The sequence below is a fragment of the Punica granatum genome, chromosome 8 (genome assembly GCF_007655135.1).
Source record: "Punica granatum isolate Tunisia-2019 chromosome 8, ASM765513v2, whole genome shotgun sequence".
NCBI lineage: Eukaryota > Viridiplantae > Streptophyta > Magnoliopsida > Myrtales > Lythraceae > Punica > Punica granatum.
Genome location: NC_045134.1, coordinates 13270066 through 13285772, shown reverse-complemented (window position 1 = coordinate 13285772; position 15707 = coordinate 13270066). Strand labels below are relative to the sequence as shown.

At 37.8% G+C, this 15707-nt stretch overlaps 1 protein-coding gene across 4 annotated transcripts; it reads right to left on the bottom strand.

Annotated features, from left to right (window-relative positions):
* Nucleotides 1-947: 947 nt before the first annotated feature.
* On the bottom strand, nucleotides 948-6211 carry LOC116187162 (metal transporter Nramp5-like). Of its 4 annotated transcripts, none has more exons than XM_031515768.1 (13): nucleotides 5912-6207; nucleotides 5724-5802; nucleotides 5357-5397; nucleotides 5135-5213; nucleotides 4844-4948; nucleotides 3837-3946; nucleotides 2668-2849; nucleotides 2477-2546; nucleotides 2206-2379; nucleotides 2014-2118; nucleotides 1796-1927; nucleotides 1611-1706; nucleotides 948-1446 (listed from the first exon to the last, which is right to left on the bottom strand). In XM_031515768.1, the coding sequence occupies exons 1-13, from the start codon at nucleotides 6056-6058 to the stop codon at nucleotides 1180-1182; spliced, it is 1587 nt and encodes a 528-aa protein (XP_031371628.1). In that variant the 5' UTR covers nucleotides 6059-6207; the 3' UTR covers nucleotides 948-1179. The 4 variants fall into 4 exon arrangements, 2 of the variants coding, with proteins under 2 accessions (XP_031371628.1, XP_031371629.1); XM_031515769.1 differs by having other exon boundaries at nucleotides 2496-2546; nucleotides 2676-2849; XR_004152003.1 differs by having other exon boundaries at nucleotides 1305-1446; nucleotides 1819-1927; nucleotides 5912-6211.
* Nucleotides 6212-15707: the final 9496 nt, after the last annotated feature.

The window sequence follows — 15707 nt, the reverse complement described above, 5'->3', positions numbered from 1 at the left end:
GAAATTTTTTTTTAAAAAAGGAGAAGGATGGGTCCTCGGGAGTGGGAAAACCCACCCTACTCTCTTTACCATCAGTATTGTCCTTGAGAGTGGAAAACCCACACTACTCTCCCTACCATGGATATGGATCAGAATTACTGTGTTAGAAGAAAGATTAGAAGAGAAGAAAGATTAGAAGATAATGTATTAGAAGATAAGAGTTCATCGAAAAATAAAATAATAAGACAAGTTATAAAATTTAATTACTCAACTGTAAACTTCCAATGAAAAAAAGAAAGCGTTTAGACTTTTTAATTTTCTTGAATAAGTTAAGTGCTCATAAAGTTTTTCCGTGAGATTAGATGGGATTCTCATTCCATTGGTTAAGCCTAAATTCTTTTACGCTTTGTCATATTGTGCTTTGAATGAGTTTTAAAACTTGTACTTTAGAAAGGAATTTTTGGCTTGCACAATAACATATAAGATTTATTGCCATAAAAATAAAGAATAATTTGTTACGGATCTTGTCAAAATAAGCTCGTCCTAATAAGTATATCATGATAAAATAACGTTTGGTCACAATATCTATATAACTTATGATGATAAACTTATTTTTGCGATGAAAATATTATACAATGTGTGTCACAATATATGAAAATATGTATATATATATATATATATATTAGTTATTATGTGAATACTTGGTTTGTAATGCTTATACAATACTGAAGATATGTGTATACATATATATTTATATGTATCTACATACATATTAAGTATGTGCATTATGAGACTTTACTTTGTGTAATTTAACATTCTTATCATAATATACAAGTTAAGCATGTATATACATGCATATTAAGTTATATACATATATGTTAGTTATTAAGGAAATACTTAATTTTCGGCGCTCACACAATATTGAAGATTTGTGTATATATATAAATATATATGTATTTACATACATATTAAGTATGTACATTATGAGACTTTATTTAGTATAATTTAATATTCTTATTACAATATACTTTTCTTGTACTAAATTTCTTTCTTAGCAATAGAATTTGTCACTACATATAAAATTTCTTGTAGTGATTGGCTAAAACTTCGATTTGTTACCTTCATTTTTATTGTAACAATTATCCACTATCTATTGAGAAATAGGAACATCCGCTAAATCATCTCTACAAGGAACTGACTTCAACTCGAAATGCTTGGAACGATTGGCCTCAATCTCCATGTTAGGCTTGTAGGATCGATAAAGGTTGCAACCACGTCCTTTCGAAAAGTCAGGTAGATCACAGCAAGGATGTAAACTGCCATGAGGGGAAACACTAAGATCCCGATAAAGGCATTGGCAACCTTTGGGAGACCATTCCCGATCAGCCACTCCACAAATCCTGTGCTGAGGTAGTAGATGTTGATACCGATGATTCCGGCACCTAGAATCCATGAGACTACAAGCACCTGGAGCACCAAAATGAAATCCAAAAATGTCTTATATGTTCGATCACACATTCATAAGTTTTTTCCAAACTCATTAATGTAACAACGTATATAAATGCAAGCCTTGGAGACAGGAGGAATATTTGTGATATGAACTATTAATAAGCCAAAACCGTGTTACTTACATATGTGGAATTCTTATGCGGTCCCATCTTCGTCGCACTGCTACTGAATTTGAGGAGTGGGATGAGAGCAAATGGAAGTTCAAAGGAGAGAATCATCTGCAGAAAACGTAATTAAATTACGTAATATATTTGTAGGGGGACATTTGATAATGTATATAAAGAGCTTATAATATTATCAAAAGTACCGATGCGATGATTATGAGTCTACCAGCCCCAGAAGAACCTCCAATTATCGAAACAACTAAACTCGGAATGATGGCAATGCACCTTGTCGTCAGGTTCCTCAGCCATTTCTTCATCTTCAGGTCCAAGAATCCCTATAAAAAGATCAAGATTTGTTTAGCTTTCGCCGAGCGAATGACGAAATTTCTTCAAATATTAATGTCCATTCATCTTCCACAACCTGCATGATATATTGTCCTGCATACGTGCCAGTAATAGTGGAGCTTTGCCCAGAGGCGAGTAGCGCAATGGCGTAAATGGTCGAACTAGATTGTCCTAACACATTCTGCAACACAAATTTGGAATGAGATTATTCCACCTTTAAGTTTTTCCGTTTTGCTTTTCTTTAACTAAACGCACTAGTGAGTTGAACCTTAAGGAGAAAGGAAGCTGAATTAAGAGTTAGATCGCTGCATCGATCGGCATTTTCGCTCGAAATATTCTCTGCAAAGCAAACTGTTCCAGACACAGAGACGACAGCTACGTTAATCAAGAACGCCACGAACAATGCAAATCCACTTTCTATGAGGAAATATCGACACGCATCCTGCAAAATTGGATGAACAATGCAAATCAATGTTTTGCTTTTCATCCTATTCATCTTTTTATCTAAATAAAAATTGCAAGATTGTGTTTTGGCTCACGTTTATGCCATGGACTGACCTCGGAACTTTTCGGGAGAGAACAAGAGCGGAGTGCAGGAAAAGGTTGTGCCTGATAGTTAGTTTAAAAGAAAGGAAATTAGTTTCTGAAAACGAACTAGCGAACTTTCATCATGAAAATAAAGTTAATATTAATCAGGCAGATGCAAGAATGATTGAGTCAAGATTTATACGGCATGACCAGCGCACCCAAAAGGGCAATGGCATCCGGGGTCGCTCCTTTCCCAGAGAGCTTGGGGATGAACATTCCCTTCATCACCTCAGAAGCAGGAGGATTTACATAGCTCAGTTCAGCGAAGAAGCATCCAGCCATTATGAAGACCGAAACTGCTATTAGCAATTCGAGCTTTCGTATCTAGACACATGAAATCGGAAAAAATGGTCTATAGATGTCTGTGTCACAAAATCAATTCTTCACAAATATATCAAGACTCTTTTTCAAATCACCGTAACTACAAATACAATTATACAGGGATGAGCTACGCAATTGCCGGTCATAGTATAAGCAATATTCTGTCATAGTCATGGCAAAACTAGCTCCTTGCTCGTGTAATGCGAAAGATTTTGATTTATTTTACTTAAATATTTATAAATTTCGGGATTTTTGTAAATCTTTTTAATTGTAATTAAAGTATTTTTATTTGAGATATAATTCACACATGCATATTTTTATTTAAGGTTAAACTTTATTTATTTATTTTTTGGGTAATAAAGGTTAAACTTATTATATATATACTAACCACTAAAATCTCCTAATTTCAGAGAAAATATTGAAAAATAAAAAAATTTAGAAAACTCACTATTCTATATCCTCAAAATTACCTACTTATTTTCACCATTGTACGTTTAAAAAAGAAAAAAAAGGAGCAAACTCTGAAAGTTAAAAAGTCAAGTAAAACATAATTATAAAAGACTTTGCGTATGCGGGAGGACTAGTATGTATTATAATTGATGATGATATGCGGAAGAATCTTTACTGAGGCTAAAAAATTTGCAACAGTAGTCGATTAAGTCATCCATTACGTGTTTCAATTGAAAGGCGGTCATGCATTACGTGGATCTACTTAAAAAAATATTTAATTAAGCTGAGATTAATAGATATTTAATTATCTCATGACTTAAAGTTTGTGAGGTAGATAGCCAGCTCCTCCTTCGCGCACACGGACAAACTAGCACATGCACCATATATCTGATAATTGTCACTGTAATATATTAAGCTAGAATTCACATTCCCCCATATATATATATATTATGAGGATCATTATAAAAATCACAGATTATATATTAATTATAGGGAGTAGATAGGGGCAAATTAGTAATCAAAGTGGAATGGAATACGTACCCCATATCTCTGTAGGCCAAGCAGCAAAAGAGTGCTTAGACCGGTGAGGAGAACACCAGCCCATAAGGGAATGCGAAACAATATGTTGAGAGCGAAGGCTGTCCCAATCACTGTAATTAACAACGAATATATATATATATTAGAAATACAAAGAGTAAAAATTACGAATTTTTCGCATTTTATGATCTCTCATCTCCAGCTATATGTGATTATCATAGTTTGTGGTTTTTTTTTTTGTTTCGGTTGAATAATAAAATCAACTGAGGAAGGGGCGGCCAACTCGATAGAGCGGTTCCCCGTTGCACATGGCCCGTTATACAAAGTCTTTCTTTAAAGCCATATCAACATATAGAAATTAGGGGAACAGACTCCAGGGGTACGGTGGATGAGGATAAGTGGGTCGTCATCGAAGACACCAAAGAAATATTCAAAAACTATGGTTGACGTGATCATAGAAATTAGGGAGGACTTTGAAATTTAATATTTTTAAAAAAGTAGGGTGCCGGTGACGTTCAAATGAAGCAGGTAAGACAAGTTAGCCGCCCTAACACCCCGTTTGGAATCAATTCTTATGTAAAAAGTGATTTCAATTCAGTTCATTTCATTTCGATTTAATTCAATTCGGGTTAGTTGTAAATGAAATATATTGTTTGAAAATATGAAAAATTTAACTAAAATGAATCGAGCAATCTTATTTGGCATGCATCTTAAGATAGAGTAATCCATTTGCATAGGATTGTGGAGTTTAAACTTATGGTTGTTAGTTTTAAATGACTGAAAATCTTCTGTTATTTGAATTTTACACTGAAGATTTTAATTGAATTCTTGTGAAATGAATTGACGATTTGCATTTCGGAAGATTCTAAACCGACTGAAAAGAAAGAGGAGAAAAAAACAAGATATCACGTAAAAAAATGGAGTAAATATTGCTCATATGGATTATATATATTATTTTCAAGAAAAAAAGAAGAACAAAAGGAGAGAAAATTAGGGAGAAATTAATGCGCCTTCAGGTATATCGGCAGCAATAACAGCGACCTCGGCGAGCAGCCACAGGCAGTACTTCACCAACGTTGGGTACTCCACCTTGCACAACTCCGACAAGTGCTTTCCTATAATTAATATATATGTATACGAACAATCACATACACATATATGTACTCCGAGAATAGATGTTAGATCAATCGACGAAAACTTCTTTTTTATATTCAGAAGATAAAAAATCAATCGACAAGAACTTCTTTTTTATATTCAGAAGATAAAAAGGCGATTAGTTATTCGAGCTTTGCTCGTATTACCAGTGGTTACCCCAAGATTCGCAGCGAGCGATTGGATGATGAGCGCGAACATCATTCCGATCAGAACAACCCATAGAAGCTACAAATGATCATTGAACATACTGATGAGTTAGCTTTGTTCGTATTAACAACAGTTCGTATTCGCATACGGATGCTCGGACATATATAATACAATCCGTGCCAAATCATTAAAAGTGGTCGAATCTCTCCAGCATCTCTTACCTCATATCTGTGATTTGCTCCAGCCTGGAGATCAGTTTCCACTGCAAGAGGGGAAAGAGAGGGGAAATTAGCGCACATCAAGCTCGAGCTGCTGTATTGAAAAAGTCTTAAAGCCCTTGTAGTGACACTACGTGCCAGCCTTGAAGGTAACCTTGACATACACTGTTTGATTTCCGGTTCTGGGGTTTCCTATACCCATTCGGTTTCCATTCACCGTATGTCCCATTAGGTCATGGGCGCCTCTTTTGTTAGAAAAAATAAATTCCTAAGCGAGTGTTCCATCGCCGAAATTCGAATTTCAAATAGACAAAACATTTGAAAAATTTTGATCTCAGTAAGCAGGGCAGATGGAGGATATTTGGCTTACAGTTTCCTGGATCAAGATAGGCCAGAGAAACGAGGAATCCCGGACCGACAAATGCCATAAACTTCCTCCATCCTGGTCTCTGATCACAACAAAAAATCAGTTAGTTTAATAAATCGATCAACTTGATAGAGGTTTAGAAAAGAAACAGCACTTCAATTTTCATATATGGGTTTCCAGAAATTATGGACCTGGTCATTGTGTGCATCCTCAGAGTCGAAGCGATCTCCAGCGGAATTACCCGAACTGTGCGGAAATGTTGGAGCCATCCCCTGGACTGCAACTGCTGCTGTCCTTTTGCTTCCTCCTTCCCGAGCTGGTTGAGTTTGATTGCTCATCTGCTGGTCCCTCCACGATTTTATTACCTTCTAAATGAATCTCTCCCTGTAGGTTTTTGTGCGCCCAATATCGGTGTAATATTCTAGCCATATATATGCCCGGATGGGTGCAGAGGATGATGATATATACACTTCAGCCAAATTCCATACTCAGAAATGGGATGTTCTCTAATTATAGAAATTAGAAAAATGGATCCAGTGCAATGATATTATATATATGGTTATTAAAAAGAAAAAAAATAGTTGATTCAAGCGATTTTGCACTTGTTTTCCTTAAATAAGGCATTCGGTTCAGGTTTTGTGAATAGAAAAATCATTAATTAGAAGAGTTTTACCGGTTAATGGGCCGACCCGGCTCGACTAGATTAATATGGGCCGCATTAGGCCTTCGAATGTCAGTTTTCATACAAAAATAAATAAATAAATTCATTATAAATTTATAATGATATTATAATCAGCTTTTTCACTATCATGCGATGCTGACTTCGACATATTTCCCAGGGACGGATCTAAGAACTATTACTCCTGGGGTGAGAAGTTCCAAGGGGAAGTAAGGAACAGTAAATTCGTAAAGGCAAGGGGCAATAATGAGAATAATTTCATATAAAAAATTTTAAACCTGACAAAATATATTAAAAGTTTTATAATTTCGCGAGTCCAAAAGTTGTAACTGCAACCCTTATCTGGTTATTGGGGGCTCCAAGCCTTCATATTTCCCATGCCGCAAAATTCCCTTTTAAATTCATTATATTTCGTCTTATGAAAATATAGACTTGTAGGATAGGTCGTGAAATTGCACCCACTAGATCAATTAATTTGATCCCTATATAAATTGAAAAATAAGGACGAATACATTAAATTCTATCCCCATCCAGGCTTATAAATGATTCCTAGCCCATGTATTAGAGCCTATCAGCCATCCAAGGAGAATCAATCAAAAGCAGCACATATTGATTTTCTTTTTGGGTTACAATTAAGAAAGTGGAAAATACACCTTCTTATTCTATCTGGAAATATTTGGATGATCAAATAATCTTCGGTCGAGAGGAAGATTCATGTGCCTAGCTCTAAAGGGATAGAAGAAGATAAAATAAAGAGCTACGAGAAAGGGGCAGCTCGATCATGTGAAAATATTCTTATGAACTCTCACATGCAATTTACTGATAATTTCATATTACCAAAAACAGAAAAGGATAATTTCTTCCCGTCTTAATGATATTTTATACAAAAAATAAAATTCCAACACGAGCTATAGTTTTCTTTGACCATTTATCAATGCACCTTCCCCGGATCATCAAGTTGATATATATTGATTGATATATGTGCGACCGGCAGAAATAAGTCCAAGCTCCCGAGGCCGAACAAGGATGTGGTGGGTGAATCTATATACAAGAAACGAATAAAATAATTGCGATATTGTGCTTTATAAGAGCCTTTTTTTTTTCCAGTTAAAATTTTATCGTTCATGTATACGTTAACTGTTAATCGAGTGCAGCTTTGGATCTGCCTATATGAAACGAAATAATGTCGCAAATTGACAAATAAAAGATTCCGAAACACAACGTATACTTTGTAGTAAGTACCTAACTTTTGACGATGACAATAATGGCCATATATAGTCTCGTTTCTTTTTTTTTTTGGGGTTAACTGCCATATATAGTCGCTTTTTCTCTAAGCCTTATCGTATATATCGTTTTAAAGAGTGTTCTAAGTATTAATTTTAGTTTATTCAAGTGGATCGGCATTTATTCTCCTTAAATAAGATCCCGATTTGATTCTTATAAATAGAGAAAATTTACGTCGGAAAAGTTTTACCCTTTAATAGACAAATTTGGCTCGAACTGTCTTAGTTGGGACCCACGTTTCCAAATATTAGAGTGCATTCCGAAAAAAGAGTTCTCATAAGTGTAATTTTAAATTCATTTTTCTTTCAAGATTTGCCAAGTTGTAATTTTAAATTCTTTTTTCTTACCAGATTTGCCAAGTTTTCTAATTTGTCTGGACAAGATTGTCTTTGTTGGGACGGTACCTTGAGATCACGATCTATTGTGAAATTAGTTAGCAAATTCAATGGGCTTTATTTTCGATAAATACATAGTGTAATATTTGTACTAAGTTGATGAAAATAAAATTTCAGTTAAAAAAAAAAGTTCATACGGTCAACAAATGTTTGACCATCCTTACATAGTTATTTGGCCGAAAATATACGAAGTTCCTTTGTGGGACACGTCCCAAACAAAAAAAGGACATGTCTTTTTTCTTGATTTGTGCCCACTGAATACGAATAAATAGAGGCTTCATGCTAAAAATCAAATAATAAATTAATCGAAACAATTCTAGAAAAATCGAGAGAGCATGTTAGGGAAATCTCCGAGTTTAATAATCGAGAATTCATATGGCTTGTTGTATCCCGAGAGAGACTTGCTATTCAACCCTCTAGCAACTTCGTGTGGAGTCAAATAACTCTTTTTGAAAAGCGCAATTCACGACTCGAGCCTTGAGTTCTTCACTGACCAACTGCGAAGTTCTTCATCAACTCCGTCTCCAGTCCATCCCAATAATCAAAGAGAATTGTTTTGAGACGGCAATAGAGGCCACCATTGCGTTCAAAGTAGTGAATCAAGAGTTTGTGAAACTCAATCGGTTTGACGAGGCCAATTTCAACCGATAGAAGGATAACTGCCTTTTCTCCTCACTATCTTGAATGTCACCTACATTCTAGATCCGGAATTGCAGCCCGTGAATGAACCTATTGATGAGGCCACCCCCGGGGAGAAGGAAAAAGCGGCCGAACTTAAGAAGAAGCACGAGGAAGGCGAGTTCACTTACTATGGACACATCCTCAACACTATGTTTGATTGTATATACGATCTATACATGTCCATCAAATCACCGGTGGAAATCTGAAGGCACTCGAGGAAAAATACAACACCGAGCTTCAAGGTACCGATAAGTTCCTCATGATGAAATACTTCGAGTTCAAGATGCTTGACAGTGTTCCCTATCATGGACCAAGTCCATGAATTGCAAGTCCTCGTGAACAGGCTCGTGACTTGAAGGTTGACGTTCCCGACTCGCTATAGGTTGGAGCTATCATCTTAAGGTTGCCCTCGACTTTGAACGATTATCAGAAGAAACTCCTGCATATGGCAATGGATTTCACTGTGGAGAAAATACTTAGGCATTTGCGCATAGAAGAGGAAACTCGAAAGCGTGATGGAGTGTATATTCTTCAAGGTTCTAAAGTGAATCAAGTTAATGAGTCCAAGAAATCTTAGAAAGGTAAGAGAAAGACTACGTCCGAGATCGAGGATAAGCATGATGATAATAAGAAACAACATAAGTGCTACCATTGCAACAAGAAGGGGTACTACATCAAGGACTGTCAACTCCTCAAGAAAGAGAACCTGCTAGTTTCACGGGGCGCAACGGAAGCGAAAAAGGAACAGAAATTCAAAATTTCCTACCCGTGAAACTAATTCCAAGACCTACTAGAAGAATAAGAGTAAATAAAAGCGTACCTGGAATATTTAAAGTTGTCGACCGAGCGTCCCATGCATGATGCCTCTACTGGTATCCACACCGACTTTGTCGACGAGTTTTCGAGATCGGCGGTGCTAGCGGCCAATACTCGAAAGAAACACTAGTGCGACACCCAAAATATTCAGACTAATGGACCTAATTTGAGTTGAACAATTCAACTCAAATTATATATATATATGCTCACATATATAAAGCATACACACATATGCACGTACACATATATGTATCAACACATATATATACATATATGTGTGTTTTATATTTCTTTTCTTTTCTACTTTTCACAACCATACATATCTACATATATATAAGCATATGAATGGGAGAATTTTGTTTCTCCTACCGATGTGGGATTGCCCAATTTTGGGTTTCCACATGACATGTGGATAGCCACATGTAAGCCATACAATTATGTTAAGTGGCTATAAAATAATTGGTCCATGTGTCTCGTTTTAATCGTGCATCAATTTGGTCCATTTAATCTAATAAATCGAATCTAATTAATCGACAAATTTAATCTCATTAAATATCCGATTAATCGGTCACACCATAAATCATCTAATCTCAATTAGACGATTTTATTGTTTCAAAATATCTCGTCAATTTAGTCGTAGTGTGTGACCCTGTAGGTTCTCAATTACGTTGACAGTAATATCGAAATCTCTATTTCAATATTATAAACAGTGAGCGGCATCTAGCAATGCATCACTGTTACTCAAGTAATTGGAAAGTCAATTTCTCGACGAACCTCGTGACCTATATTACCGTGTAATATAATCCATTGTCCTCTATATCTCTATTGAGCCCAAGGCATGGTCGATGACATCCTTGTATGGCTCAATATCTCTCTTTCTTGGTTTACCGGGTAAGTCCATCAGAACAAATGAGTTCGATATCGATATATCGACTCATTTAGGTATGCATACACTTTTAGACTTAATCACCAAGTGGCCGTGAGATATCGCTCCCGTTTCGTAGGAGGGACAAATCCTATCTTGATCACTCACATTCCTCTCCATGCTCTGTTGTATACCCAATAATTGTCTTTATAACCAGCCTGTTACAGTGGCGTTTGACAGTATCAAAGTATATGACATTACATGTAGGAATCCATGGTGACCTCAAGTCAAAGGACCATTACACTATAGTCACTTTGAGATATGCTAATGACAGTCACGTAACAACTCATATAGCAATCTCATGGCGGGTCAGTCCAATACACATTACTCTTAATGTATACATGTGGTGTGATTTGATATCTCCATATCCATGATCTATGAGATTTGGTCATCAATCAACACTCACACTAGTCTAACCGTATTATCGTTGTCCTAATTAACGATAATACTTTGACTATGGACATTTAGGAATAATGTTCAGTAATTATAGGATCTCACAATCAATTCACACTTGATGCCTATTGAACCTACTATTCCAAGGACATTATTGTGTAAAATCATATTTAGCGCAATCTACACAATAACAGATATGGCTCGTTTTATAATGAAATAGATATCATATTACAGAACTGATTATAGATTGCCTCTAGGGCATACACCAATTCCCAACAATCTCCCACTTGCACTAGAGCCAATATGGCATCTGTCTAATGCCAATAGATCTAGTGTGAGCCTCGTGCTTGCGCTGCATAAGAGGCTTCGTAAGTGAATCTGCGAGATTCTCATCTGATGATCTCGCGAATGAGATGGAAGCGCCTGAGTATATGTTTGGATCGCTGGTGAGACCTGGGTTCCTTAGCTTGCGCAATGGCTCCATTGTTGTCACAATAGAGATCCACTGGGTCTGCGATGCTAGGAACCACAATAAGTTCTGTCACGAACTTCTTGATCCAAACGGCTTCTTTTGCAGCGTTAGAGGCAGCAATATACTCGGCCTCTGTGGTAGAATCGGCTACTGTCTCCTGTTTGGAACTCTTCCAACTCACAGCACCTCCATTCAGGCAGAACACATACCCTGACTGCGATCTACTGTCGTCCTTATCGGTCTGGAAGCTAGCATCGATGTAACCTCTTACAACGAGCTCTTCTTCGCCTCCATATACCAAAAACATCTCCTTAGTCCTTCGTAAGTACTTAAGGATGTTCTTTACTGCAATCCAGTGTCTTTCACCTGGATCTGATTGGTATCGACTCGTCATACTCAAAGCATACGAGACATCTGATCGAGTGCATAACATAGCATACATGATGGATCCAATAGCTGACGCATATGGAATCCTATTCATGCGGTCCCTCTCCTCTCGAGTAGAAGGACTCTGAGCCTTCGAAAGGCTTATGCCATGTAATATAGGCAGTGACCCTTTCTTAAAATCCTGCATGCTAAAACGCCGAAGCACTTTATCTATGTATGCACTCTGACTTAGGCCAAGCAGTCTCCTGGATCTATCTCTATAGATCCTAATACCTAGCACGTAGGTAGCTTCGCCTAAGTCCTTCATAGAGAAATACCTTCCCAACCAAGTCTTTACAGACTGTAGGGAAGGAATGTCATTCCCTATCAGAAGTATGTCATCTACATATAACACCAGGAAGATTACTATGCTCCCACTAACTTTCTTGTAAACACAGGGTTCATCTTCATTCTTGATGAAACCAAACTCTTTGATTGCATCATCAAAACGAAGATTCCAGCTCCTAGAAGCTTGCTTCAGCCCATAAATAGACCGTGGTAGCTTACAAACCTTTTCGGCACTATGTGGATCTACAAAACCCTCAGGTTGCGTCATATACACATCCTCGAGGAGCTTCCCGTTCAGGAAAGCAGTTTTGACATCCATTTGCCAGATCTCATAATCATAATAAGCTGCAATTGCAAGCAAGATCCTTATGTATTTAAGCATAGCCACTGGGGAAAAAGTTTCGTCATAGTCAACACTATGAACTTGTCTGAAACCTTTTGCCACAAGTCGGCCCTTAAAGGTAATCACATTACCGTCCATGTCAGTCTTCTTCTTGAAGACCCACTTACACCCAATGAGTTTTGCCCCTTCAGGTGGATCAACCAAAGCCCATACTTGGTTAGTGTACATGGACTCCATCTCAGATCTCATGGCCACCAGCCATTTCTCAGAGTCAGGGCCTATTACGGCTTCCGCATAGGTTGTAGGCTCATCATCATCTATGAGCAATACGTCATTGTTTTGAGTCACGAGAAATCCATATCTCTCGGGCTCATGACGTATCCTACTAGACCTGCGAGACTCCTGTGTCACATGTGCAGAAGATTGTGCCACAACACCTTGTGGTACTTGCTCTGCAACCTCACCCGTCGATTGGTCAATGTCATTTTGTGGTAGAACTTCCCCAAGTTCTAATTTCCTCCCACTAGTTCCTTTGGAGAGAAACTCTTTCTCAAGGAATACCGCAGTTCGAGCAACAAACACTTTGCCCTCGATGGGATTATAGAAATAGTATCCTCGAGTTTCCTTAGGATACCCCACAAAGTAACATTTGTCCGATTTAGGGCCAAGCTTATCCGAAGACAATCTCTTCACATAAGCTTCGCAACCCCATATCTTTAGAAAAGACATCTTGGGACGCTTCCCATACCACATCTCATATGGTGTCCTTTCAACTGATTTCGACGGAGCATTGTTTAATATGAGAGCAGCTGTCTGTAGAGCATATCCCCAGAAGGAGTCAGGTAAGTTTGCATGACTCATCAAAGATCGAACCATATCTAATAAAGTTCGATTCCTCCTTTCAGCTACACCATTCCACTGTGGTGTTCCAGGTGGAGTCAGTTGAGATAAAATCCCACACTGTTTAAGATAGTCAACGAACTCATAGCTCAAATATTCACCTCCTCGATCTGATCGAAAAACTTTAATGCTCTTACCCAACTGATTCTCCACTTCATTCTTAAATTCTTTGAACTTTTCAAAGGATTCAGATTTATGTTTCATCAAATACACATATCCAAATCTACTGAAATCATCAGTAAATGTAATGAAGTAGAGATACCCACCTCTAGCAAGCTTGTTCACTGGTCCACATACATCGGTATGTATGAGAGCCAGATGATCACTAGCTCGCTCACCTTTTCCGGTAAAAGGGGCTTAGTCATTTTCCTCATTAAGCAAGGTTCGCAAGTCTCAATTGATTCTAAATCAAACGAGTCCAGTAATCCATCCTTATGGAGTCTAGAAATGCGATTATCGCTAATATGGCCTAAACGACAATGCCAGAGGTAAGTCGGGTTCGAATCATTAGATTTGAGCCGTTTGGTTTCCACATTATAAATAGGCGTATCTAGATCAAGAACATACAGACCATTACTTAAATGTGCACTGCCATAATATAAATCATTCATGTACATAGAACAACACTTGTTCTTGATAGTGAAACAAAATCCCTTCTTGTCCAAACAAGAAACAGATATTATGTTTCTACTAATAGCAGGTACATAATAACAGTCGTTAAGATCTAATACTAGCCCAGTAGGCAAAACTAGGTGATAAGTCCCTACAGTTAATGTAGCAACTCTTGCTCCATTTCCAACTCGTAGGTCCACCTCGCCCTTTGCCAACGATCTACTGTCCTTTAGGTCCTGCATATTTCCACAAATATGAGCACCACACCCGGTATCTAATACCCAAGATGTAGAAGTAGTAGATACATTGATCTGGATACCTGAAGTGGAAGTCTCACTTCCCTTCTTCTTCTTCAACTCCTCTAGGTATACCTTACAATTCCGCTTTCAATGTCCAGTGTTGCCACAATGGAAGCAGTAATCATTCTTCGCCACCTTGGCTTTAGGCTTCAACGCACCCAAGTCAAACTTGGATGCACCTTTAGCCTTCTTGCCTTTACTCTTGCCCTTGCCCTTTCTTTTGGTCCCTTGGACCATTAGAACGGACGTCCCCTTGCTGATATCATGCTCAGCTGTTCTCAACATGTTAAGCAGTTCAGGCAATGGTTTATTATAGTCATTCATATTATAACTCATAATGAACTGACTATAACTGCTAGGCAGCGACTATAGAACTAAATCTGTGGCCAACTTTTGACCCAGAGGAAATCCCAGTCTTCCTAGAGTCTCGACGTACCCAATCATCTTGAGTACATGAAGACCCACCGGGCTACCCTCAGTCAACCTTGCCTGAAAAAGTGCTTTAGAGATCTCGAATCTCTCATGTCGGGCCTGCTCTTGATAGAGCTGCCTGAGATGCACGATCATATCGTACGCCTTCATGTTCTCGTGTTGCTTCTGAAGCTCCGAGTCCATGGTGACTAACATGAGACATCCGACGTTTACGGCATCATCATGATGCTTACTATAAGCATCTTTCTCAGCTTGGGGGGCATCGTCAGGTGGTGGCGCAAGAAGAGGTTGCTCTTAGACATATAGCTTCTTTTCTTGGGTGAGAACAATTCTCAAGTTTCGATACCAACCAAGGAAATTATTCCCTGACAGTTTGTCCTTATCAAGGATGGATCGCAAACAGAAAGTACTAGAGGTGCTTCCTGCCATGGTAACTACCACAGAAATATGCAAAATAAGTATTATGACACTACAATATTTAATGAGGACTTTATTAAATATTGCTCCCACTATTTATATCAAATCAATGACCCTGAACATTGATTCAGAGAATATCATTCTCATAGTAGTTCAAGATCCATATCTCACCAAACTCTGAGTCAGCGAGGGCTGATTCACCCAAAACTGGTTATTTAGGTAGGGAATTCACTTTCCCAATTGCATCACATGCAACTCTTGATTAGTTGAGTGAATAACTCCTTATTCAAATCTATCTTATAGATCGATGCCTAACTACATGCCTCTGAACTTCTAATCCTATTAGGCTTGCTCAGTTAAGTTCTACCCACTGGTAAACACAACGTCTTACTAGGATAGATGATGGCATCTTGCGAGGGCAAGGTCTACGCACTCATCGATCTTGGTCTTGACGAGCGTTACACGGTGGAAGGATATGGACTTAATATTTTGAGGGATTTTATTAACATTTAATCGATCTCACGATACACTATTATGTAACCATTACATAATAGTCCACACGTATAACTATTATACTAACACAACTAGCACATAGTCCAAGTCTAACAGTCATGCACCGCAAATA

What these genes read in the sequence shown, in the direction of transcription:
- LOC116187162 (XM_031515768.1), bottom strand. Translation starts at nt 6,058, where the DNA reads ATGAGCAATCAAACTCAACCAGCTCGGGAAGGAGGAAGCAAAAGGACA. An exon ending in CAGGACAATATATCATGCAG is followed by an intron (nt 1,928 to 2,013) that starts GTTGTGGAAGAT and finishes ATCTTTTTATAG; the next exon opens with GGATTCTTGGACCTGAAGAT. An exon ending in GACTCATAATCATCGCATCG is followed by an intron (nt 1,707 to 1,795) that starts GTACTTTTGATA and finishes CGTTTTCTGCAG; the next exon opens with ATGATTCTCTCCTTTGAACT.